The following is a 26,768-nucleotide window of genomic DNA, read 5'->3' as shown; positions in this document are numbered from 1 at the left end:
CCACAACTACAAATTCGCTTTACGCCATAAATATAGCTAGATTTTGTTTTCTTCGTTGTAAATTCGTTTCATAATATTCGTTTTCCATGTAGCCTGTTTCGAAAAAAAGTTTTTTTCCTTTGCATGTGTCCTTTAAAAAGACCACTTATTAGCGTTCCCAGTTATTATACTTCGTTCCAGCTTAGGTCCGAGCGCCGCCGATGTGATGAGCCGAAGGGCCAATCAAGCAGCAAAAGAAGCACATCGTCATGGCGTACTTTCTGAAGTTGAGAGGACCAGCCGGTATTCGCCGTCTCTCTGTGCGTGCTCCGCTGCCCGCTAGTCCTATCAAGTGCAGAGCACATGCCATGACGCTGCGCTTTTTGGCTGTTTCATTGGTCCTTCGGATCATAACATCGGCCGCGCTCGGACATAAGGTGAAACAAAGTATAGTTCACGTGCAATGTGCAAATCAATGTGCGTTCAATGACAGGGGCACGGCGCCCACGAAAAACGACGCCGAAATTGAAACCCTCTTCCACGCTTTCTGCGGGGAGTATATTCACTGGACGCCATATTTGAGGGCGATGTTTCAAGCGCATGCTCAGAACGAGCTCACAATAATAGCCTGCTAAGACCGGCAACCCCGATGGTGCTAAATGCACGCTCCAAAAGGACTGCGGAAGCTCGCCGTCAGCACGCGCTCAGCAGCAGCGCACACGGATATGGCCGCCACTGAATACTCCCCGTTGCTCTGGGGCAGGGGGCGCGAGCGCGTCCGCAAGACCAGAGCCGTATACTAGGCTCTGCGCAAGACGCGACAATGTTATGAAGGCTGCACCATCCAGGGTCGCCAAACTCGTCGAGCACAACTTTGTGTCCGAAAGTTGCGGAACGCGCTAATTGGACTCTCGCGACGCTGACGTCACGCCGAGCGAGGTGTCAATCATTCGAACGCTCATTTCTTCGAGAGAGGCAGAATCTAGCAAAGTTCATCGAGGCGCGCGCGCGGCGCGTGAGGTGCGCGAGGAGCCCGCTGATTGAACGGCTTCGCCGATGACGTAGCGCCCGTTTGTCCCTACATCCCTACGCCAAGCTACGATTAATGCTTTGCAGATTGTCCCTAGGCGACCTGCTGACGCTCCAAATCCCTCCATAGTTTGTGTGAAAAAGAAACCTCGTTCGTCGAAGTTGCCGCTGACGTCAAGGTGACGTTTCCGAACTTTGCGAGAGCCGTGGTTTGAGCTCGAGATCTTCGCTTCGGATTGAGGCGAAGCTTTGTCAAAATGGCGGTGCCGTACGCTGCGGCCGAGCTCATCTTCCGCCACCGTCGGCGTCGCTACTGAGACCACCGGGGTTGCCTTTCAACTCCCCGACGACGACTTTCGGCGACAGTACCGGCTATCGAAAGCCGTTGTGCGTTGACTGCAACGAGCTTCGTTCGGCGCCCGGACTTCGAGGCGGCGGAAAATCGCGTCTACCATGACCGTGGAACAACAAGTTCTCTGCGCGCTCCGGTTCTTCCGAACCGGTAGCTTTCAAGAAATGGTGGCGACTGACGAGCACCTGTCAGTCTCCCACATGACCGTGAGCTGGGTTGTCAGAGTTTTTGCGGCTGCTATCGTTTCTTATTTTTTTTTTTGGGAATATTTGGAGAGGTACTAATAAGCTGGTATATAATTCAGAATGTTGGGAAACTAAGAAGGACCGGGGTAGTTCATGGGTAGGGTCGAGTCTCCCGGCAGCCGGCAGAAGTATTTCCCCGAAATTCTACTGGCAGTCGTCACTCATTGGCGGTCAAATCAGTTCATCGAACGACGTGTCATCGACAGATCGTTTCATCGGCACGCGATGTAATCACATGAAAGAGATTTTCTTTCGTTAGAGGTATATACACATTAAACATTTTCACACCTTTATACATGTAAGTGGGGTGTCCCATAACTAACACCCTAATAAGTGTAGCAATAGACGCTATAAAACAATGTAAACCTCACACTTTCGAAAATGTGTGATTTTTTTAACACGTTTCTTAAAACGTGTGATAATGCACTACACCTTTTCATAAAGATGAAAAAGTACAATACCCCTTGTTGTGAGGCACGTAGCCAGGGGGAGGGGACATAAGGCCGCCCCCCCCCCCCCCCCCCCAAAAAAAAAATCTTCCATTTTGCTGGGGCTCCTCTCCCCCCCCCCCCCCCCTCATAGAGCACTTTGTCATGGGCGCCCCCCCCCCCCCCCCCTTAAAGAAAATTCTGTCTTCGTGCCTGCTTCTCGTCAAGGAGTAATTACCACAGTACCTTTCTTTTTTGGGGTGTACACAGTGGCCCGGGACCCAATAATATGACTGAACGAATAAATTACACAAACGGGTCGCCGAAACTGCACGTTGCTTCTTGGCGAGTGTCGAGGCAATTTCGGCCGAAAACCGGCTTCAATATTGGCCGGATGTGCGGTTTTGCGCCTTGTTCCGACATCCGGCAGCTATGGGTGTACCGATGCAAATAAACGATTTATTTCTAATAGCACTGGCACCACTGATTTCTTAGGAGGCTTGATCGCGGATAGAGGCCTGTATTGCTGGGGTCGAGCGGCACCACCGGCAGTCATCGCTTGACACGATCTAATGCATGCTATAGGAGAAACGAGAAAACTCAATTTTATTACGTTAGTAGGTTGTTCTCTACCATGAAACTTCTATCGTGTTTCCGGAAATAACAGTCAATATTTTGGGCAAGAATATTAAACGCGTTAGAATACCAATCTTGTTTAACTAAATGTTGTGTGGTTGAGGGTCGAAGGCGACTTTGTTGGGCGTTAAAGGGATACTGAACCGAAATTCGGATTCGCAAAATTAGGCCGCAGAGGCGTTGAACGGGACGCTGCGAACTCCAAAACATCCCTCATAGATCGATATCTGAAACGGATGGCCGTACTTTTGGAAAAGAAGGGCGCGATCAACCGAGGTCTTCGACGTAACTGTCCTCCGGGAGAATTTGAGAAAAAGGGGAAACGCCTTGCTTCTCTCTTCCTCGCTTGGGTTCACCAGCTTGACGGGACGTAGCGAGGAGTAGAGAGAAAGGGAGTTGTGACGTGCCTTGTCTCGTCGGCCTCGTCGGCCGTGCTCAATCGCGGATTTCTTCTCGCCTATTTGTCCAGCATTGTTTTGTGAGGTCGAAATTTCGGTTCAGTATCCCTTTAACTGTTATGTGTTTAATGAGACAAGGGCTACCGAAAGTTATTGTGGAGTCATCCGTGATTCCGGAGTCATCAAAGCTCAGCAAACGATAAGTTAGAAGGCCTTTACTGGGGACATTCGCATCGTTTTAACCGCTTTTACATAGTACTTCATGGTGAAAGCTTTTTCTTTGAACTGCTGTGAGGGCTTCCGTGACAAACTGAAACTTCGAGCGTGCCATTCAGTCGCTGTACGTGCCATTTATTTAGCAACCGAAGCAAGCGACGTCTGTAAAGTCGGTGGTCCTCTGTCCCATTTTGTTTTTAATCGATGTTCGAATGTTTGACGAATGTCTATTTGATCTCCAAGCTCCAGATATAATCATCGCCGCACTTCATAAAATACTCGCCCTCGAGCACCGCGTACAAGCTTGCTATTTTTGCGTGTTTCTCCCTTAGACTTGCGTGTATTGCCTCATGGTGTAATACGCCAAGACAACAAGGACGAAAACGAGGTGAGATCTAGACAGGACGCGGCGTATTGCCTGTTGTCAAGCAATGGCCGTTGGTGAGGCCAGTGGCGGGCTTCCGATACGCGATCCAGACTTGCACTGTGATAGTTCTAATGCACTGCACCCCCGGAATGCGGAATGTTGCACGGAGAACAGGCCCCGAACGAACTTGCCAAATGCACCCAGTGCAGACTGATGCTGTCGCCATAGATGTTGTAGAAAAGTACCGACCTCAAACCGAAACTAGCGCCTTTTTGTTCGACGTGATGGGTGGGAATGCGAGGGCGCCAGTCGCTGCCATCGTTTATCTATAAACGTTGGTTGCTACAACGTGTAACTTATATTTGCGATGACTTCCAATTAAGGAACTCGGCTGTCAGAGATATCTACAGACGGCGTAAGTTTCCGAAACCAGCTGGCTACAAAACAGCATACACTTGAGGAAATTGATGGCACTGTACGCGCAAGAGCTTGCTTCATTTTAAGCTTAGTAAAGCTTAGCAGGGAAGCCAACTATCTTTAAACAATACGGCGCCGTTATCTAGTTCTTTGAAACATCTAGCAATACGTTTCGTAAGACTTTTTATTTCCCTGGTGAGGGCATTAAGAACGAGAGCTTTCTCAAACAAAATACGACGGGGGAAGATAGCTGCCGTTCAAATATGACTTTGCTTGAGTCTCGGGCAACGTCTCCATGTTTATCCTTCACGGACGCTGAGTGAATTAATGCGTCACAGGTTTCTGCTGTGGGAGCTTTGTCGAAAAATGTTCCACTTTTCACCCGCACACAGATGATGCGAGATCTCGTGGCTTCTGTGTTGGTCCTGAGCCTTTATTACACACCGGTAGGATCAGCGTCTGTACGGCAACAAAGCGACTCAAATTTTGCAAATAAAACACGGGTCGTCGATTCCTCCCTTCGTGAAATATCAGACGCTTACAATTCAAGCTCGCGTTTGAGTTTGTGGCCCGCGGGACGCGATTTTGAGCAGAAGACCAACTTTTTCTTTCAGTTCCGCTGTGCGAATGCCGCATCGTAGCAGACGAACTCTCGTCGTCTGCTCTCGCTCCTCGCCCGGGCGAGGCATGACGGGATTGTCGGCGCTAGAGAGCTCGAAGACAACGTACAGCGAGCGGCGTGAACACTCGCCTCCTTGCGTTGTCTCGTGCACCGCCTAGGGATCGCGGGGGATTTTTTGTCAAAAGTTGCGAAGTTGAGCGCGCGCAGGGAGAAGGAAACTTTGCAGAGTTCTTTTGGTCACTCCCCCCGCTACGTCAGAAAGCGAAGAATGTTTTGCTCCACGAGTTTAGCTACCAGGTGTAACGTTCGGTTTTGCGGGTGCCACGTTCAAACCATTGAGTTATTACAATAAACGCTAGAGGCTCAGCTGGCGCTAGTGTGCTGTTGTAAATTGAAGCAGACAGCAAGTAGTCAGAAATTGACTTCCGGTAATGCATTTCTATGGGAAAAAGCGAGTGCATTTTCTCTCTGCCCTCGATTATAAGAGCAAATATCACGAATAATTTGTACGTACTAGGCACATTGGAACATTTCTCAGTCACGCAGACGAAATAATTGGTCAGTTACAGCATTTTTATTTGAAATTCGCGGCATTAAAAACGGTGTTAAAACCGCTTCATACGTGTATTTATGTGCACTGTCGGACACTGTTAGCGCGAACACGGCGTCGACGCTTTCCAGCATGGGGGATATACGTGCCAATTCCAAACGAACGATGTGGAAAACAAGGAGAGACTGCAAGAACTACGCAGTAACACTGGGTAAGTAACTCATTGTGCTTGCAGACGATCAAAATAAATTGAAGGTCACGTAATATAGTCCGATTTGCAATAACTAAGTACTCCTCTATTCTTTCTGCTCATGAATATGTGCGAAGATGCTTGTTCTGTGTTCAAATCCTCACCCGCATGCTCCAAATCTTTCCAAACAGGGAGAAGCCAGAGAACAGGTGCGCGATAAAAACTGCCCAACATAGGAAATAATAAGAAAACACACCTTTCGTAGCCCACGTAATTTATTCTTTACGTTTCGAACGTTTTTTTTTTAACCGCTTGTAGAGATGCACGACGGGGTCATTTTCATATAGTGAGAGGACAGGCATATTAGCAATATATAAGCACCAACGGAATGCTGGCTAACTTTGAAAACACTCTACATTCCTTTCGGTCGTTATTTTGCTTAGAATCGTCGCTCGTTTCTACATACCTGCAATGGAACAGAGGTTTAGGCCTGGAATATAGCGAAGTTTAGCATCGTTCAGTGGTAAAGGAAAAATGCTGTAACTAAAGCAATTATACTTTCACAATATTAATAAAAGTACATACTACCCGGTACAACCGAAATAACAAAAGTTATTAATGTTATTTTCCGGCGACGAGACAAAATTCACGCGCGTTTTCCCATAGCAATACACAGGAAGACTGGAAAAGTAGACCGCATGCTGTATGGCTCAATTTGCAACCGGAAGTCCCATAGACACTAGCGCCAGCTGAGCCTCTAGCGTTTATTGTAATAACTCTATGGTTCAAACACAAGCATCTGTAGATGCGCAAAATCAAAAGCGATAAAACAATTAAAATTATAATAAAAGAATTATGCAGGTCGCGGCCCCAGTGTCCCATTAAACAATCCTTTCATCTTTGCTTTCTTTCATAGCTTCCGCGAGCACGTATGTTTCACTTTACATGATAGCGAAGCCGAAGCTACTCGCAAAAGCACGTCCTCTTGAACGATGCTTGCACCGCACGGGCGTTCGTGCTTGTCAGGGACGCTGAAAGCTCGCCAGCTCGCTCTTAAAGGGGCGATGCAACGATTTTTGTACTTTGCGCAAATACCGCTTAGAAGGAATCTCTGACATTAATGACCTATGAAACACGCGTTCGTTTTTCACCCTACGCAAAAGAAGTCCCAGAAAAAAATAAAGAAAAACGAGCAGCGTTCACCCTCTCAACTCGCTGCCAGAACAAGCGGCCACATGACCTGGAGCCGATTATATGCCGCCAATGTTGATCATAGCCACGCGCTGGGGTTGGCAAAGCACAGGACACGCGCTGAGTTCCAGACATTGTTATGGCTCGGCTATTGTCGTCGCTGCAGCGATTGGACCCGAATGCTTCTCGAGCTAGCAATTATCACGAGCCCAAGTCGAGTGCCCACGCAATGCTCGGGTCCAATCTATGAACCGCATTCAAATATCGTCACTTGGGTGTTCTGCGATCCCCGAGTTACGTCATCAAATTTTGCAAAGGAGAGATTGAATGAAAATGGTCGCTCTTGTCCTTGAAATTACACCGCAACAAAGGGGTTTCTTGGCCAGTGGTGTTGCGTGTGAGTATCCTTGAGTCCCATTAGAGCCAGTAGGCTCGTGTAAAGTTAAAAACATTCCAACTGAATATCGTTGCACAGCTCCTTTACCTCTGCTACGCTGGCACCTATAGAATGGAACGGAGTAGAAAACACTGTAGTGGGGAAGCGCATTGACGCGTGTTCGAAACGCGAGCCAAATATTTTATTTTGCTCGCCTGGAGCGCTGCTCAAAACTTTGAGAGCTAAGGGCCTATATAGCATCAGAGCTTAGAACAGCGCTCAATCTAAGCGCTTAATCTCGGCGGAGCGAGCGATAAGAAAGCGAGCCGCCACTGCAGCCGCGTCATGGCGCTGATGACACGCACCGGTCGACGGTCCGCCGTTCACCTTCATCTCAACTGCGGGTGTACATTTTCAGTTGATAATACATTTTGGCGATTAGTTTATAACAGTCCCAAGACACAAAACATTTCTCCAGCTGCGCATGCAATGAAGTTCGCCGAAATTCTCCTGCCGGAGACATACACTTGCACGGCGTTAATGCAGCCTTTTGCAGTTGCTTTGGGTTAAAACCCCTGCCTTCTGTAGTTTGTATTCAATCCAACTGTCACCTAAAGCTGGCCCTTCATACTAGTGTACCTCTGCGCAGCGTCGAATACTGAAACTAGTAAAATAGCCGCAAGATGCACAGCGCCTCTCCCCCTCTCTCTTGCCCCCCCCCCCCCCCCCCTCCTAAACAAAATTACGAATCAAATAATTTTTTTTTTGAGTTGTTCACGTGTCCTCTGTCCCATGATTAGGACGCTCCAAGAAGGAAGGAAGAACGCGTGAGTAATATTGCGTCCTCTGAATTCCGAACCAGAGTAGTGTAAAACTAAAAAAACGCCTACTTTGTGCGTTCGCTCCCCTCGGATGCTAAGGATACGAGCAGATGCGACGACGGCGCACTAAAGCGCGCCGTCGTCGATCCGCTAAATTTAGCATATCGTGAGCTCCGCAGCCACGCTTAGCTGTCGTGCGATTTCTTTTTTTTACAAAGTTGGTCAACGAGGTGGTTACACCGGGCTGCGTATTGCCTTTTGCTCACGGAGTGAAACCATGGATCAAATCCAGGGCCCTGATTGTCCTATTTGAACGTACCGTTCTTTTGCAAGCAGGAAGCGACAATGACCCTTTCGCGCTAGCTGCTCGTTTTTTGGGGTGTTGTATCACTGGGGTGCCTGTTAACCCACCCCACATCCCTCGTTCACGCAGCTTTGCGGCGAACGTGTGCGGCGGCACATTACATAACAACTGGATGGGCGCTGCTGACAATAAATATACCTGGCGGTAAACAAAAGGAGGATAGTTTCGGCGGCGAATACAAACCCCCAACGCCGCGTGGTGGAGCTCTAAAATTGTCTAAATCTCTCAAGGCGGCAACTCTAATACATGTTTGCAAAAAAGGCTCCTGTGCGCTGCCATTTTGAGCGATGCTGGCGCCCCGTAACGCTTTTACCAGACTGGGTTGCGCCAGGGGCACGTCATTGGAGTGTGCGATGACAACATGGCGGCGTCTGGTGTATCGCCGACGGCCAGCGTTAGCGACACACTCTTCCGGAACGCAGGAGGAGGTATCCACACAGAATCGTAGCATCAAATATTATAGGGGCACCTTTAAGGGTTGGAGCTGACTTTATAATGATATTTATTTCCGAGTGTAAAAGCGCTAAATATAACGGACAAGTAAAAGAAACGAACACCACAGAGCGCTACTTGTAGCTGAAGCTTTATTCTCGAAAAACATCCATATATATACACCGTTAAATCATGACATGTCCGCCTGAAATGCGACATCATCCAATCAGTGTTTGTCTATCTGCTCTCTACTTTACGGAAGATTTTAAAAACGCTACCTCAGAGTCAAACAAGGCTATCGATGGAGCGCTGACACACGTGCCTTCAACGCACTCCGTTATGAATAACGCTTCGGATATCTCCCTTGTCATTTTGTTTCGGTTTCGGGCTAAGATAATGGTGTTCTCAAACTTCAGGACACACCCGCATCTATCCCAGTGCACAGCCAGATTTTTCGAGGGTGACAATCTGATACCCCTGTCAGACGGGCTAGATTAGTGTCACTACAAGCGAGTGCACTTCAACCCGTCGAAACACACTCCAAGTGTGTTGGTGCTACACGGGAGACCTTAGTGTCACTACAAAATGATGGCAATAACGATGGGTAAGTAATGGGCACGCAAAATATTACAGTGCATATACAGTTTTTAATAAATAACTTTGTCGTCTTATTGGAAACACGTTACCACAGATTGTTGCGCTAAATTAAGAGGTTTAATCCAAATTTAAATCCAGTTTAATCATTACGATCAGCCATTAGAAGCCAGTGATACACTTTTGCACGGCTTGTGCAGCGCGAGCTTTCGCTCCGCGTGCTCCGAGCTGGTGTGCGCGAGCCCACTCGGCCACTCGCCACAACGAAACATCATGGAGTGTGTGGAGGACAAACTGGAGGGCGATATCAGAGATGTTGGATTGTGGAAACGAGTGGTTAGGGCACTTTTCTCCTTGACAGCCAAACGCCTTTCAGATGAGAAGCAGCTGGACCTGGGGGGGATGCCGACGCACAGGCAAGAATTTCAAGTGACATCAATCAGCAGCTGCAGTCCAATGCCTTCACCATAGCCACTCCCTTGACGGACAACCTACCCGTGATCAGTCGAGAACGATGGACTTTCTAGAGGAACGAACGGTAGTTCGAAGACACCTTGCCCCATTTGGGCGAGTTCCATTTCAAGCAAGCCTTTTGTGTCTCTCCTTGCCACCTTCAGATTCCTGGTGGAGTCTTGCAGGTGCCTCCTGGCCGTCGCTGGCCGTCGCGCAGGGGCCAAGGCTGGAAACTAGATTAGCCGCTTGTTTTTCTACAATGCACTACTTTCCTGCCAACAGAAAACAAGTACGCATCTAATATAACTCCTATCAAAATAATACTCTTTTTTAAGCAGCGTTAATTTCTTCGATTATTTCTAATTATTGAACACTGCTATTGAGATTACACACTCGGTCTACCAGAGCGAGCGTAGTGCGCTCCCCGAACTCACTTCATTGGAAGTGTGTTCTTCAGGCAGGGCTGGGGATTGAGCTCAGGATCACTGGGTCTCCAGCGCGAGCTTTCTCTCCGCGTACTCCGATGTGGTGGGCGCTAGCCCACTCGGCCAGCAATACCCCTTAATAAAGGCATGTTAAAAAATTATCCGTTTACAATTCTCTGTAATGCCGAACTGAAGCGCAGCTCTTGAGGAGGAGGGAGGAACGGGTACGAAGGGGAGGGTATGCCAACTGCTCTCCCTCCGTATCCTCCCACCTGCTTTCTTATTCCCATCCCACTTAGCGTAAAAGTTTCGTGAAATTTCCCGCTATATTTAGCCGGGAAATTTTCCCGCTGAATTGACGTGCGACGTTACATGACGCGTCATCTGAAATTTTAAATGTGACGTCACGTGACGTCACACGGGTAAAATTTTTCTTTTAAACTTAGCGGAAAAATTTTCCGCCAAACTTAGCAAAAAATTTTACCGCAAAATTTAGCAGGAAAATTTTACCCGCGTGACGTCACACGTGACGACGCATGTGACGTCACGTGTGACGTCATTCGAGGAAACAGCTCTCAATGCAACGCGCGGTTACGCCGACGCCGTTCAACTCAGAAACGGGTGCCATGGATCTGTGCTCTGAAACAACGTTACATTGAACGAGTTTTACGCCAATAGACCCTTTCCGAAATTCAGTCTGGCCACTTTGATCACTATCATCATCTGTGGAACGGCATCTGTGCCATACCAATGGCGGCCTTCTAGTGACTGATAAAGGAAGACGTTGAAGATGCTCCTAAGCAGATCTTGCGAGGCCTGTACATTGGGGGGTTCAGACGCGACGTAGGAATGGAACACAAGAGCTACGTAAGCGTTTATTTCTAATTGCTCAGATTCAGTCAATCTGTGGGCGGCACACAATCGGCTTGAAAGCACTTTGGTGTATAGAATATTCTCGAGGCATCTGAGTGGGTTGGAGCTTAATTCTGAATGCAGCCTCTTGGACACCATCGAACTGAAAGCGATCGAGAAAGAACTCACACCGAACAAATCCTCGTGTGCCGTTGACTTGCGAAAGTGACGGTGCCGATACAAGTCCATTTCCGCCATTGATATGGCAAAACCTAAACTGCTTTACAAACCACCAGATGGCACTGAATTTCGGAAAGTGTCTATTGGATGATTCTGATCGATCATCGCAAGCAAAGATAAAGAACGAAGCATATTCAACTTTGGAGTTCCGCTTCGTTCCACGGAAGTCTACGAGGAGGCCCTGACACTGCCTAATCAGATGAAAATTATCGTGTTGTCTCGAATAGTTACATGCTGAAACAAAAGTAGGCTCTATTATTCTCTGCTAACCAAGATAACCGCAAACGACTGACTCTGTCGTCCTATTTTATCGACTTACCGTTTCGCTAATCTTGATTCAGATCAGCCTAAACTCCAAGTCCACCCCACTATTGTTTTGCAATGCCACTCTTCTACATGTCGTCTCTTTCACGAATTTCGTTTTCTTTATAAAACAAAATTTACGCCACGCTTTTGGTTTCTGTGTTGTTATGTTTTACTGCTGAAACACTACTATTGATGCCACGCACTCGATCGAGCGAAGTGAGTTCGTCAAACCCACTCCAAATAAAGTGTGTTCCTCAGGAAGGACTCGTGTGGCACACTACAGAAATGACACTAAGGGCGAAGTGCACTCGCTTGTAGTGACACTAAACTAGCCGGTCTGGCAGGGGTATAACTGAGAGTGCATGCTCCCTCAGCCTATCATTTGTACAACGTCACGATTGGCCTATGTATACTTTGCCACATTATAAATGAATCTTGTAAACCACGTCTGGATACACTCTACATACCTGGTCTTGTGTTTTTTCTGACAGACACCGACGCGTGTCTACCCTCGTCCCAGTTTTCCACACAATCTGCCCAATTTTTTAGAAGCTGAGAGTAATACAGGAACCCTATGTTTGTGCCTCACTTTCTTTATACTGTGGCTCACCTTACGCACATACGGTATTACATCTGGCCTACGCCTTGGCTTCTCTCTTACAGCACCACATCCTCCCCAAAGTTTTTTTATCAGGCCTTCTGCCACTCATACAAGAAGTGTAGGTGGAAAGCCTCCTTCCTCTAGCTTCACAATCTGCAACCTAAAGCTATCTTCTATCTTATGAAGTCGTTCACTTCAGTCAGCCTCCCGTCGTTTAAAGCGCCATCTAGATGCTCGTTTCAAAACTGTGTTTTCCACACAGTAACGATAGAGTACGGTTGAACGCCATCTAGACGCTTTGCTTCGAAACGTACGATTTCTATACAATACACTGCAGTCACCTTAGCAGCCGTCCGGCTTGTCGAACGATGGAAGGCGAGTCGTGGTGAGTGAGGGGGGGGGGGGGGGGGGGGAGGGGGGGGGGGGGTTCTGCTTGTGCAAGCAGCATCTATGAGCCGTTCCGTAACTGAGCTAATTTAATAACGTTGGCACGGGCTTATTTATACGACTAGGTAAAGCAAACTTGCAATTAGTAAAAGAAAAAAAGACGAGCAAAGGAAGGAATTTCTGAAGGGTTCTTTCGTTTCCAGCGATGCGGCCTTGCAATCCCGTGGCGCGGCTGCTGATCTCGCTTGGGTCGCTGCAGCTCGTGCGGACCGTCGCGTCCGCCGGCCCCGACTTCGCCCAGGACGAGCTGCTGTTGCTGCCCCCGCCCAAGAGTGCCTCTGCCCTAGGGTATGCAATCAACTCTTCAACCTCGGGGCAGAGGAACGCCTCCTGTTTCTGTGGCCTTTTGAACGAAAGGAGTGTGCGTGTACCGCCATAGCTTCCTCTGTACTGACAAACCCTGGCAGATCGCTACGAGAAGCGGCCGCCAAAATTGAAAAGGTAGAGCGGCAGATAACGAATGAGAGGATGGATGGATGGATGAATACGGCTGAGCCCTTTGGATCGGGCGGTAGCTTACGCCACCTAGCCATTTTGTTTTACCATTTAAGCTTAGAATATTTAAATGTGAAATATATATTCACTCCGCAGTACAAAGAAAGTGAGGCTATGAAACCCTCTTGCCAACAGGACAGCCGCCTGACGGGTGCCTCGCTGCGGCGAGACGCCGAAACACTTCTCCCAAGCGATGAAACGTCCGCTCGTGCTCCTCGCGTTCCTCGCGCTGCCGCTTTTTTCTTTTTTTCTCGTCGGGTTAGAAAATCATGTTTCCGGTCCTCACCGCTGCAAAAGCTGTTCGCTGACGTCCAGGTTCTCCGTGAAAGGCTCTGTGCTACCAAATCCTCGCGCTCCAAATCTACGACCAGGCACTTTATGGCTCCGTCGTCGAACTTCCAGGCTTTGTGAGTATAGAGGAGGCTATGCCACAGCATTAATTGGCGTCCCTGCACGCGCCCCCGTGCTTTTGGCAGCCTCAAAACGTTGTTCGCAACTATTCGCGACTCCAGCGACCTATAGGGGGCGCCCCACCAAACAAAGATGGCGGCTGAGTCCAGGTCGCGGCGGCTCGGCCGGGCCGCCTGAACAGGTGGCGCGTTCAATTTAACAGATTTTCTTTTGTTTAATGCCCAATTTTATAGGTATTTCAACTGAGACGGTTAAGTGTAGCCGGTGCAGATAAACTTGCAAAGCATATTTTAGTTTTGCCGGTGTTTTTTTGTTCTTTTCGTGTCAAACTTTCGTTTGAGAGATTTCGTTCAAAACCGAAACTATGGGCTCCGGAGAGACGGTAATATACTAATCAGTTTTGATCATCTAAGGAAAGCGGCGATGACTATAGAATTGTCCCACAGAGAGCAACTTTTCAGCTAACTCGCATGCCTCGACCATGCGACTTATCTGTCCGCGAAATCGAGCTTTTGTGCGTATCCGCGTTTACGAAACAGCTTCAGTCGTCTGCTCGGCCAACAACACAGGCTGCAGGAAAATTACGAAAATTAAGCAAACGCTTCTTGAGCCAAGGACCATATTAACCCGCCGGCGCCCCACTAAGCAGCTGATATTTGTATTTCAATTTATGTATTATATTACATACTATGGGGGGGGGGGGGGGAGGGGGTGGTTCCCACTAAAGCGATATTAGTATATCCTTCGGGTTGAAATATGAGCTTAGTTGACTAGCTATTAGGTGAGCTGCTGAATAAAAGTATATTTGACAGACGGAGACATACTACTTAAACTTAGCCAAATGGTTCTATAGCCGGCAGCACGGGGACAAACTGAAGAGAGTCTTCATTGAAGATCCGCGCAGAACCTTTCTGCATTGAACGGAGAAAATTGGTATTCTTTTGTGGCCGGTCAACCTGACCAATGTAGACGTATATTGCTGTTGGCTTCGACGTCCTCGTAATATAAATATCGGAGGCGCGATAGGTCAAAATGCCGTGACAGCATCTAACGTTGCGAGACTTGTCTCCCACCTTTTTAAAACAGATAATTTCCCTCATTCATCATTTGCAATGAGCAAGTTTTCCTGAATCAAGTAATTGCGAAATAAGCCCAACTCCTTCAGTCTGGTCCAGAGGCTTTTTCGGCGAAAAGCAGCCAAGATGAACAGCCAACGCACCGACCGGCGTGGGTGGCTCAAACTTGAAGCTAACCGAACACAACCAAGCTCAAGAAAAGCAGCTATCGAACCTTCCCATTCACTTGACTGCAACATTGATGTTCCCTCCAGTATCAGTTACCAAGCAGTCGTCACTTTGAATGTGATTCGAGACAGACAAGAAATCAAAAAGTTTTTCCGTGATTCCTCCCCATCCAAGAAATCGAAAGCACGCGACCGTGTGCTGTGGAGTAAACGGGCTTTCAAACACGTAATAGAAGAAAACAATCTACTCAGGCTTCACCACACTAATGATCACTCAGGCAAACTTAAGAAATATTCGGACCTTCGTCAAATTACATGGTTCGCCACCGCGCCGACAACACGTCTCCGCGAAAGCCACCAGAGACGCGAAGGGGCGCGGAGCGACCTGGACCGGCTGGTTCCCGGTTTTCCCGCTTGGCGGCGTCCGTTTTGCTGGAGTCGCGAATAGACGATTGCAAGCTGGGCGACTGGCCGCCGCCATGTCTCTGCTCGAGCAGGCACGCCCGTGCGATTACGAGCTTGCCAAAGCTACGTTCACCCGCGCGTTGCACGCGCTTGCACGCATGGGGCACCACTTGTGGCGCCACGCTTGCAATTGTCTATAGGAGACCGTAGTATCGGAGTTTCTACGTCACCTTCAGGAGGCAATTGCGATGCACGGACTGGACACGAGGGCTGCCTCGGCGTTCGACTGTGGCTGCACTCTAAAAAAAAAAAAAAGGGGGAGGAGAAATAGAGGAAAAAGCGAAGTTCGTCTCTGTCGCCAACGGAAGGAAGGAAATTGCCTCCGTTCCTCCATTTCACCGATTTAGATGCAGCGCAACCTGGTGGAGCTTGAAAAAGGGACGAAAATTCCTCCCCCATGTTCACGGCGGCAGCGGCGGTCGAACCGCCGCGGCCGCCGCGAACATGTTCAATGGCGGTGACGGCAACTTGAGGGCTTGGGTACCGTCACCTAGAGCAATCCAACTACTGCCTATGCGCAGTGCTATGAGAGAAAAAGCAGAGCTGCGGGGGCTATCGGTGGTACACTAGTTTAACAAACAAGAAAGCGAGGCGCGTAGCGCGGCGTGTGTATTGCGAGAATCACGCCGTATGTGCCCGCTTCGAGGTCACGCTTGTTCATGGTCGATGAAACCTTGCTGCTGCGATAAGTAAAGGTGGCGACTTTTCATTCGCATGGGAAGTACGACCACTTTCGTCGCGTTACTTGCTACACGAAAAGTTGACATAGTAGAGAGTTTTAGAATAGGGGGTCCCAACGCTCTGGTTAACCCTACGCTTTGGGGTACCCAACGCAACGACACCTCACGCAGCGTGCTTATAGAATAGGGTTTGTGACGACGCAACGCGGCACGCTCGCCTTTTTCACATGCAGCGCCATTGTGGACAACGAACGAACTTCTTAACAGTGAAAATTATGAAAACTTAAAACATTTGCGCTGAAACGACACTTTATTGTGGCTTGCGGTTCAAATAATAGGGAGGGTAACACCAGTTGGAACGGCACAGCAAGACCCATCTGCCGACCGTCTCTGAATCAGAAGATTTACTTCTCTGGTCACAAGTAGGGTGCTTCAATGACCTTCTGTTTAGAGTGATGCCACCCTTTGTAGTACCCGATGCCGACAACACGCGCTCACGGGGAAAACATAAAAGAAATCGACGAAAACAAAATGTCGCCATAGCACAGTCAGCGCCACAGACGCGTGCAGGGACACGCTCTTTCACGCGCTTCTGAACAAAAAATAAATGTAAAAGTGGAAACAAAATGGCCAGATGTCTCCACCCTAAGCAAAACGCACATGAAGGCACCCTAGTCACAAGAGAGTGCACGCCCTCAAATACCAGGCTATCATATGCCCCAATGGAATTACCTGCGAGCTCGACGGGACCATTCCCCGGTCACAGGCACGACGCTGGTAGGTGTAGCTTGCTTTTAGCCCATCCTGTAGTTGAAGCAGCACGACAGTTATAGAGAGTTTTATAATAGGGTGTCCCAAAGCTTTGGACCCCAAAGAAATAGGGGCTCAGCACTGCGCATGCGTAGAACCCAAACTCCTTTTGGGGTTTTGGGTTTGCTCGCGCCCCCAACGTGAAGTTCAAAAAATAGCGTGGGGCCCCCCAAGTGCTTGGGGCCGGGTTGTGTCGGCAAACATGGCGGCGCCCTTTCCGCTCGCTCCCGTGCAAATTCGTCATGGTCGCTGCAGTATTAGCCAATTTCATTGCCAATGAATAGTGCAACCGGCTTTCGCTTTGCTTAATCTCGCTCAAGTCACAAAGAATGAGCGGTGGGCTCACCCCATCTTAAAGAACGTACCCGATCCTGGCCGTTCCTAAGCCTAAACATACGTCGTAACTGTTGACATGGTGACGTATTGCTACGCCGTGGCTGAAAACTCGTTGACTCGGACCCATTTTATTTTTTTTATTTTTTTTTTTACGTTACGAAAAGTCACCGGGAAATCTGTGCTTCGTATTAAACTGTGCCAGCAGCAGGTCGACCCGGTCGCGGATGGCCCGCGTGGGGAAATTTCTTCCGATTGCATCGGAGACCCTTTCGGCAATTGAAGTCCATCTCCTGGAATCCTGAAATGGATACCAGGGGGGCCCCACGCTAAAAAAATAGCGTGGGGCCCCCCAAGTGCTTGGGGACGGGTTGTGTCGGCAAACATGGCGGCGCCCTTTCCGCTCGCTCCCGTGCAAATTCGTCATGGTCGCTGCAGTATTAGCCAATTTCATTGCCAATGAATAGTGCAACCGGCTTTCGCTTTGCTTAATCTCGCTCAAGTCACAAAGAATGAGCGGTGGGCTCACCCCATCTTAAGGAACGTACCCGATCCTGGCCGTTCCTAAGCCTAAACATACGTCGTAACTGTTGACATGGTGACGTATTGCTACGCCGTGGCTGAAAACTCGTTGACTCGGACCCATTTTATTTTTTTTATTTTTTTTTTACGTTACGAAAAGTCACCGGGAAATCTGTGCTTCGTATTAAACTGTGCCAGCAGCAGGTCGACCCGGTCGCGGATGGCCCGCGTGGGGAAATTTCTTCCGATTGCATCGGAGACCCTTTCGGCAATTGAAGTCCATCTCCTGGAATCCTGAAATGGATACCAGGGGGGCCCCACGCTAAAAAAATAGCGTGGGGCCCCCCAAGTGCTTGGGGCCGGGTTGTGTCGGCAAACATGGCGGCGCCCTTTCCGCTCGCTCCCGTGCAAATTCGTCATGGTCGCTGCAGTATTAGCCAATTTTATTGCCAATGAATAGTGCAACCGGCTTTCGCTTTGCTTAATCTCGCTAAAGTCACGAAGAATGAGCGGTGGGCTCACCCCATCTTAAAGAACGTACCCGATCCTGGCCGTTCCTAAGCCTAAACATACGTCGTAACTGTTGACATGGTGACGTATTGCTACGCCGTGGCTGAAAACTCGTTGACTCGGACCCATTTTATTTTAATTTTTTTTTTTTTACGTTACGAAAAGTCACCGGGAAATCTGTGCTTCGTATTAAACTGTGCCAGCAGCAGGTCGACCCGGTCGCGGATGGCCCGCGTGGGGAAATTTCTTCCGATTGCATCGGAGACCCTTTCGGCAATTGAAGTCCATCTCCTGGAATCCTGAAATGGGTTAGTGGCATACACTTCGCGTAGCACATAAATGTCATCGTCGATCAAGAAGCGAACGCGCGCGGGAGCCTTCTCTTCCGCCATTTTCTTCTGGCCTTGAATCGGCCTCGACTTGTTCGGCCACCCCGCTTCGGGTGTAGCCGAAACAATCCAATCCGTAGCGCTCTAATTTGGCGCTTGTTCTCGTAGTAACATGGCCCCTTCAGGCGCGAATTAACAATTTTTACTGGAAAGATAATTTGAGCTTATTTATAAAAGCAAAAAAATACATGAAAACTAAATGTAGTGTCAAAAGAATTTTTTTTCTCGTTTTTTTATGTTTTTTATTGCGTCCACAATTGTGCACATTGCGCGCGGTCCAAGTAGGAAAATTTTTTAAGATATTTCAAACGGCTTAATACACATTTTCTTGACACATTCTTGTGAGAGAAATAAAAGAGAAGGGTGTTTCATCTAGAAATCTCGACCCCCAGATCTGCCAGCCTAATTCGTATGAAACAGGAAGAAACAGTTCTTCTGCGCCGACAAACAAAGGAAAATGCCGCACTTCTTGCAGCGAATTCGGCTTTTTGAGCTGCAGTCTTCTCGTCTGCACCGTTGGGCAAATGGCATGCTGACATGTTCTGGCCAGTGATAGCAGCCGTCATACCGAACTGTGTTCGTGGGTAGTGGCTCGGCATTGTGAGCCTTCTTTGCCACCGGCTGGGGACTTTCATTGCTTGGCCGACCGCGCTTCTTTTGGGCCGTGTTGTTGCATGTTATTAGGCTATGGGCGACATCTGTCTGGAATGCCAGCATGTCCATAGTGTTCTTTTTGAGCAGCTTTTCCTTATCTGCGTCTCTTACATACTCTAGCCAACTGTTTGCCAAAGAGAAAGAGGCGAAGTGAGATATTACTCTTACGGTCCATTTCTTCGTTTTCGTCCGCATGGGGTAGAACGACATCACGAAGTCAAGTTTGTCGACTCCTCCCATGTACTTGTTGTACTGAAGAATTACATCAGGGCAGTCTATGTCGATGTGCGTTTTTCTGGACTCGCTCCACCTCTTCACCTTGCCGGTGTTTCCGGTTCCCACATGCGTTGAGGCCATATTGACCACGCCATTGTCTTGCCAACGGACCAGCACGATGTCTCCTTCTTTAGAAACTTTGTGATCAGTGCATCCTCTGCCTTCTGTCTTCATCTGTTTTTCGGTCTTCAGCTGGCATCCAAGCAAGCGGTTTGCTCTAATCGTGCCGCTCGCCAAGATACCTATCTCCATCAGTTCAAGAAAAAGCTTCACTGATGAGAAGTAGTTGTCCATAAAGCACTTTAGATTTTGTCCTTGCGGCATTGTCTGGACAAGTCGCATCACAACGGAGCCACCAAGTCCGAGGTGGGAATGCTGCGCGCTCACTCCAGTGCCTTTGCCTTGGTATAGCTCATAGTCATGTGCGAGGCCGTCGGAACTGCAGCGGACAAACACCTTGACCCCTTCTGGGTTGGGTTTTCCCTTGACGAACTGCTTCGCTGCAACGCGACCCGTAAATGCAATCATCTGTTCGTCCACGCTGTTATGCTCGAGAGGCTGCAGCAGCAAGCATCGCTGCCTGACTGCTTCAATGACCGGACGAACCTTCCAAAACTTGTCCTGGCTGTTTGGATCTCGCGGAGCATTAGACTCCGAAATGCGTAAGGCGGCTCTGACCTTGAAGTACCTTTTCGCACTCATTGCCTCAGCAATTGCCGGAATTCTTGTGGCAGTAGTCCAGTACATCCGCACTCTTGGGAATTTCAAAACCCCCATGAGCATGAGCATTCCAAAGAAAACCTTGATTTCTTCTTCGGTGGTTCCAAGTTCAGTGCCATCTCTCTGAAGCGCATACATGCTTGTAAATTTAGCAAAATCTCGAAAGATCTGAGGTGAAAAATACCGGCTAAAATACACCAGTGGCTCCTGCGGCACTGAGCCTCCTTGCAGTCGATAGCAACAAGCAGTGTCAGTGGGAGAAAATTCTTTCGCTTCCCATTTCACAGAAAACTTCTTTGATGCGATGCGGTCTTTCGGCTGCACATGGACAGCCTGCGAGCTTCCTGGAGTTCCTGAAGTGCTCGTTAATTCGCTGCTCCCGGCATTAGCGTCCTGCAATAAATACGTTTTTACTTAATTTAACAAAAAAAGCTAAAAATAAACTTGCACTTACTGTGCTTTCCAGGTCAGCTTCGGCGGATTCATCATCAGAAAAATCCCCGTCCGAAATATCTCCATTTGCAATTTTTTCCAGCAGCTCTTCAGCCGTCTCATCATCCAATTTCCTTCTCGCAGCTGCGTGATTCTGGATATCTGTAGGAAATCACAGGCAATTTATGTTAGACGTGTTTCGCTAGGAAAGTAATCCCCTACTCCCAAAGAACCTTTGTGCGAAAGACTGCCTTCAGGCGCGATGTCAACTAATGGGGACGCGAAACTACAACAGTCCTGTTCAGTATTTTGTACTTCGACTGCGATAACTGCAATCGTCATATCGCATCTAGTGTATCCTTAAGTACATGCAGCTATTTTTTCATTTTTGCAAGACATGCTGCATTATCAATGAAAACTTCAAGAAAAGAGAGCCACTTACTCGTTCCGCCATAGAACGTCGAGGCGTCCATCCTTCCACGAGGTTTCTAAAACGTTTCGCCGAGATTTCCCGTGATAGCGCCACAGGTCCAGAGAGAGCAGCGTCCACAAATGTAAACGGTGCGCTTCAAAGGCAATTTCTCTTCCGTGTACTATTTTAGATTGGCGCGTAAACGTGGCGTGCACATTTGTGGATGTGGCGCCCGAAGGGGATAGAGAGTTGAGCTAGCTGGTACTTAGAAGACATACCTAATACAGCGCACAAGCACAGGAGCAAGATAGCAAAACACAGGAAGGGGCGCTGGCTCCCAACTTATGTATTGTGAAAGAAAGAGAAAGAGGAAGCTTTAGACATGAACCCCACGTTTACCCACGTTGTTGTTTTTCTTTCTTCTTTTTTCTCCTCCTTTTTCGTCGTGACCTTATAATGTCAGTTTTCTCCTTTTCTACTGCAACTTAGTAATTTATATGTTTTTATTCTTTCTTCTTTATACCTTATGGGTCCGCGCGGGGCTTCATGTCTGAAGCTTCCTCTTTCTCTTTCTTTCACAATACATAAGTTGGGAGTCAGCGCTCTTTCCTGTGTTCTCTTTTCGGGGGATCGGTGGCCGAGTGGGCTAAAGCGCACACCCAGCTCGACGCGCGTGGAGCGAAAGCTCGCGCTGTAGAACCCAGAGATTCTATGTTCAATCCCCACCCTTGCCCGTTTCGATCTGGATGACCACCGTACCGGCGTGCGGTCGTGTATCACTATTGCGTGGTGCACGCGTTAAAGACCCCAGGCTAGCGATTGTACCGCACTGGCTAAATTGCTCATCTACAGTGGGTAACAGTGTCGCCATGTTCTGGCAGACTAAACTCCTGCTGTATAAACGACTAATTTTTTTTTTTTTTTTTTCTATTTTTTTTTTTTTTGCTTGCGCGCTGTTTTAGGTATGGCTTGTTCTCGAATTTTTTGGGCGTTCGTGTGCGCTTTGAACATATGCAGCCAAAGATTTTGGCCTTCAACTATGCCGAGACTGAGACGAACGCGAGCGCGCATACTCTGCGAGCAGCTGCACAATTTAGACTTGAGCTGGAGCGACTGTGAAGCCTTGAAATACTTGTTTTCAAGATGCAGGTATCGTGCCACGAACGAAATCTACTCGGAGCCACAGAGTAGCAATACGTTGCCATGTCAACGGTTACCGCGTATGTTTAGGCTTAGAAACGGACAGAATCGGGGACGATTTTTAAAATGGGGCGAGCCCACCGCTCATTCTTTGTGGCTTGGGCGAGATAAAGCAAAGCGAAAGCCGGTTGCACTATTTATTGGCATTGAAAAGGGCTAATACTGCAGCGACCATGACGAATTTGCTCCGAAGCGAGCGGAAAGGGCGCAGCCATGTTTGCCGACGCAACCCGGCCCCAAGGGCCCAAGCGCCAACCCAAAGCCCCAAACCTAGTTTGGGTTCTGCGCATGCGCCGTGGTGATCCCCTATTTCTTTGGGGCCCCCAAACTTTGGGGGCCCCTATTCTAAAACTCTCTAGTAAGCCTGGAGGGAAGGAACAAAAAAAGGACGGACAGACAGAAAACTATGTCTATCTATCCTTATACCAGCTCGCCTGCCTATTTGTTTTATCTTTAATAACAAGTAGGGCACAAGAAACAAATCATCATAATTTTGTTTTTTCTTTCTTTTTTTTGCGTGATTGTCGTTTTATTTGAGTCGACATTTCGAAACGTTCCTAGCTCCGTCACCTCCGCGAGAAACATATACTCTTTAAATAAAGCGTACGTACCATACAGCGCAAGGTATTCCGTGCGGCGTTTATTTCAGTTCTGTTTAAACAGAACAGCATATCCAGTCGATAGGAACGAGCACTGCGTTGTGGCGAGCGACTGCGTCCGACACACTCTGTAGTCCGTCAACATCGGGACCACAACCGGCACGCGGGAACACGCGTTTTTTTTTTTTTTTTTTCAAAACCATAGCCCCGCAGAAGAAATGACACTGAAATAACGATTCGGCGAAGGAACGAAGCAACAGATCTGGGAAACAAGGTCAACTATTAATTCGGGAAGAGTCCACTTGGAAGAAAGGGTAGTACAGACATTCCATTCTGGTTGCGGGGTGAAGTGGGGGAGGGAGGCCGGATCCGCGGTTTCGAAGGAACGGATGATTAACCTCAGCGGACGGTTCACCGCCGCTCTTTTAGTTTATGCGGCATCTGCTGCTACTGTGTGCTATATATCAAATAACGCCCTCGCAAAATAATAATAATAATAATAATAATAATAATAATAATGAAGCGAAGCAAAAACCCCGTCACACTCTTCTTTTCTTTCATGCGGCCGACATAGTCCATTATCGCGCGGTTCCTCTCGTGCTACGAAATGAGCGCGGCTGTTGTACAGGACCACACTCTAAGAAAAAATGGAGGAAAAAAGTAGCAACGGCGCGTCTTCCTCCCTTCTACTGACGCGCCCCCAAGCGGACACGAGAAAAGGGGAGGAACGAAACGTTTTTCTCTTCTCCAGGAAGACGGGAGAAAGCTTTCGCCCTCCCGACTCTTCTTTCGGTTTCGTTTTTCGAGCAGGCCGCGCACGTTGTTTAATAAAGAGCTGTTGAGTTGATTGAGCTTCAGTGGCAGCGAAGGCCGCCTGCAATTCCGTCTTCTAGTCTAAATGTGCAGAACATTTCGGTTGCATTGACGTTTTCATCACTAATTTTATCAAACGAGCAAACGAAGCCGCTAGAAACAGCGAAGTTCCGGAGCAGTGCCAAGCGCCACGTACACTGGGAGATGGCCGTCTCCGGATTGTAGCGAAACCAGTAGCGAAACCACGCGGAACTGTGTCGACGTTTTCGACATTATGGAAACCGCAGGAACTGCGTCCAAGGCAGGCAGGTTTTGCTGCCGGCTGCCTGGGTGCCTTCCGTGCTGAGTTCGGTTCTGTTTTCCGATGCCGAGTGCAACCGGCGTTCAACGTGGTTCTGTATTTGTGCGTGTCAACAACATAGCTGCAACATCGTGATGGCAGTGTCGTGGGTTGTGAACAGAAGACTGGAATTATCGCCGATGTGACCGTGTGTTCGCGTATCAGTGGTGTAACAAGGAGGTGAGATCGTAAACTGTCGGGCATTGATGCCGCTGGTCAGGCCGTGATCGGAGGGGGCGGGGTGTCGCAGGTTGACATTCCGCTTTACATTAAAAAGTTTAATACCATTTGAGGGATTACGTGCAATCGATCAACGTGCGGATAGTCATGTTGGAACGCTGGTCTGAACGGTAAGCTCCTATCGTACAGTGGCCAATGTGACTGTCGGTTGTCTCGTCCCCGACAGCGATTGCGCTCTGGGGAAAGGACAACAGTACGAAATCGTGACGGAAAGTACGTATATTTACTGTGTTTAATTTAGCATTAAAAAACAATAGTAGGTAAAATCGGAAAAAAAAGCTATTTTATTTTGCTGTTTAAATATACTACGGTTCCTGGAGAAACTGCCCTCCAAGTGGCGCGCTGGGATGAGCGCTAGAAGTTTTGCTCGCCACGGCGTAGCTCCGTACCTGCCGCTAGTCGCAGCTTTGACTGCATTCAAGTTGATCGAAAAGCGATTTCTCAGCCCGTGAAGCATCACTTCCAGCTGAGTGAATATCCGCTCTACAGAGATTAATTTAAGACGGCAAATGCAGCTTTGCGCGAACAGCACAAATAGAAAAACCAATAGAAATACAGGCTACGACGTGCCGTGTGGGGAAACAAACTCATGGCTTCGAACCGCATTGGGGCGGCTTGATTTATTGGCTTTCAAATAATTACGGCATGATCGAGCGTTTACTTTTTAATAAGAGATTCATCCCCTGGGCCATTTAAAATACTCTCAGGGGTATGGCATTGCAGGAAAAAAATCAACATGCTGGGAATATATGTTATTGCTTAGGGAGTCACCGAAAAGTTTCGTACGTTCAAAACAACCAGTATAAAAGACGGAAACGCAGAGCACGGGTGTAGTGTTCGGGTTAGTGTTGTATTGATATTTGTGTGTGCCGTGTATGTGCTCAATGCAATGGCTCAATGTATGTTCACCTGATGCTTGTAATAAGCTTAATGTGTGTATAGTAGAGGATCCCCAAGCGCCGGAGAGCGGCTCTGAAGCGCAGTAGTGGCCTGGGAAGAGCAAATTATTTTTTGTAGAACATGAATGGGGCGGTACCTAGCGCCACCTAGCCGAGCTACTTGCAATTACTCTGCTTGACCCCGCGACCCCGCCGACCCCGCCATCTGGTGGCTAGCGATTCAACCTTTCACGCTACGCGATAAACAGTGGCTTCGAGTTTGTTCTTTCGAAAGCGGTTTTTGGTTCGCGGATTGAGTTTGCCCTTCTCCGTGATGTGCGGTTGACGAAGGAATTGTGACTCGAAGAACACCTAAGGTAAGACGCAAAGTGCGCGAAGTAACTGGGTATAGGTTGCCTCCAGTTTAACATCGCAGTGCTGTCGACTAGAAGACTGATTAACTGCTTTCGAAACGCCTGTAGCCGGAATCTGGCTTCGGAAATAAACACAGTTTGCGGAAAGCTCGTGTTATGCTTTTATTTGCCGCTCCTGTCGTCCCGTACAAGAGACGTAGCGTCCTCGTCAAGCCTTATTGGGCTCGATTTGCTCGATTCGGGGCCGCCATATTGAGATGCAAGCGACGGAGGAACTTTGCTCCCCTGCTTCAGGGACGAAAGTTTCTCCCTTTCTAAAGGAACATAGGTTACAAGACCGTTCCTCTCCTAAGGGAGGACTATCCATACCCTTTTTTCTAAGAGTGCAAGCCGACCGGCGTCAACAACGTGGGTCTCAAGTCTACTCGTCGCAAATATAATGGGCGCACTTTTAAAAGAAGCAAGGATGAACATAAGCTTACTCGATAATAAATTAACGTTCTATTTAGATAGCGACATGAATAGAAGATTACTAACAATTGCTGTACAAACTTTTATTTTAGCTTTAGTGTCCGAAATAGGTGCATTACGTTAACTCTCGTAATACTAGATTCTGCAACGGGGTACAAACGTTTTCTAAAACATGAAAACACGGCTCCGCTACGGTATATGTAGCGGAGGCCATACCCATTACGGATTGCTTATAGAGTTGCGGAGGTGACTGAACGATCTAAAACTCTCAACACGGGTTTTTTAACTTTCTGACTTGGGCAACGTGATGTTTTCAGGTGGTTGGATTATATCACCAAAGACAGTTTCATTTTAGTTGTCTGCTGCGATATCAAAGTCATGGTTTTGTGGGTCCTTATCACTCCTGGCACTTACTTTTTATAGGAAAAACGCTCCAGGTTAGAAAATTAAAGCAATATTAAATTTCTCTAATACGGGTGACAAAGCATGACCCAATACATGTTCTCTGCTGTTGCAACGAGTCTTGTTAAAGCCAGTAATATTTTGTTTGAAAAAAATCATTGAAATACTTGCGCAACAATTAACAACCCCACCAAAACTGAAAATAGATTACACTGGCACTGAACACTCCAATTAAGCAATAGCTTGGATGCAAATTTCAGCACCAGTGTACTACATTTGAACACTGCATTGCCAACGTGATTCTTCGAACTTATTAAAAAGATAATTATTAAATTTTAGCTAATTAGCCAAATAATCTACATTTGCATTGATCAGGGTGTTGAATTAAGACATGGGGGCTATTCCAAGAGACAATTGAAATAATGTATCGAGTACGAGTAATATTTGCTCCGTCTCTCCGTGTTTACGTGACAAATGATGGCAGTCACCGGCCAAGTCGGATTCAAAAATAAGACTGCCATATATAGAGAGAGCGCGAATTCAGCGTACCTGGTCGGGGTCGCGGTGT

The 26,768-nt window shown here is 48.0% G+C and overlaps 1 protein-coding gene across 1 annotated transcript; it reads right to left on the bottom strand.

Annotated features, from left to right (window-relative positions):
- Window positions 1-18,738: 18,738 nt before the first annotated feature.
- Window positions 18,739-20,944, bottom strand: LOC120836213 (piggyBac transposable element-derived protein 3-like). The gene is made up of 3 exons (XM_042291631.1): window positions 20,914-20,944; window positions 20,494-20,633; window positions 18,739-20,432 (listed from the first exon to the last, which is right to left on the bottom strand). The coding sequence occupies exons 1-3, from the start codon at window positions 20,942-20,944 to the stop codon at window positions 18,792-18,794; spliced, it is 1,812 nt and encodes a 603-aa protein (XP_042147565.1). The 3' UTR covers window positions 18,739-18,791.
- Window positions 20,945-26,768: the final 5,824 nt, after the last annotated feature.

The sequence above is a fragment of the Ixodes scapularis genome, unplaced genomic scaffold, assembly GCF_016920785.2.
Source record: "Ixodes scapularis isolate PalLabHiFi unplaced genomic scaffold, ASM1692078v2 PGA_scaffold2__306_contigs__length_199485367, whole genome shotgun sequence".
Taxonomy (NCBI): Eukaryota; Metazoa; Arthropoda; class Arachnida; order Ixodida; family Ixodidae; genus Ixodes; species Ixodes scapularis.
The sequence above is the reverse complement of the archived record's forward strand: the minus strand, read 5'-3'. Positions and strand labels throughout refer to the sequence as shown.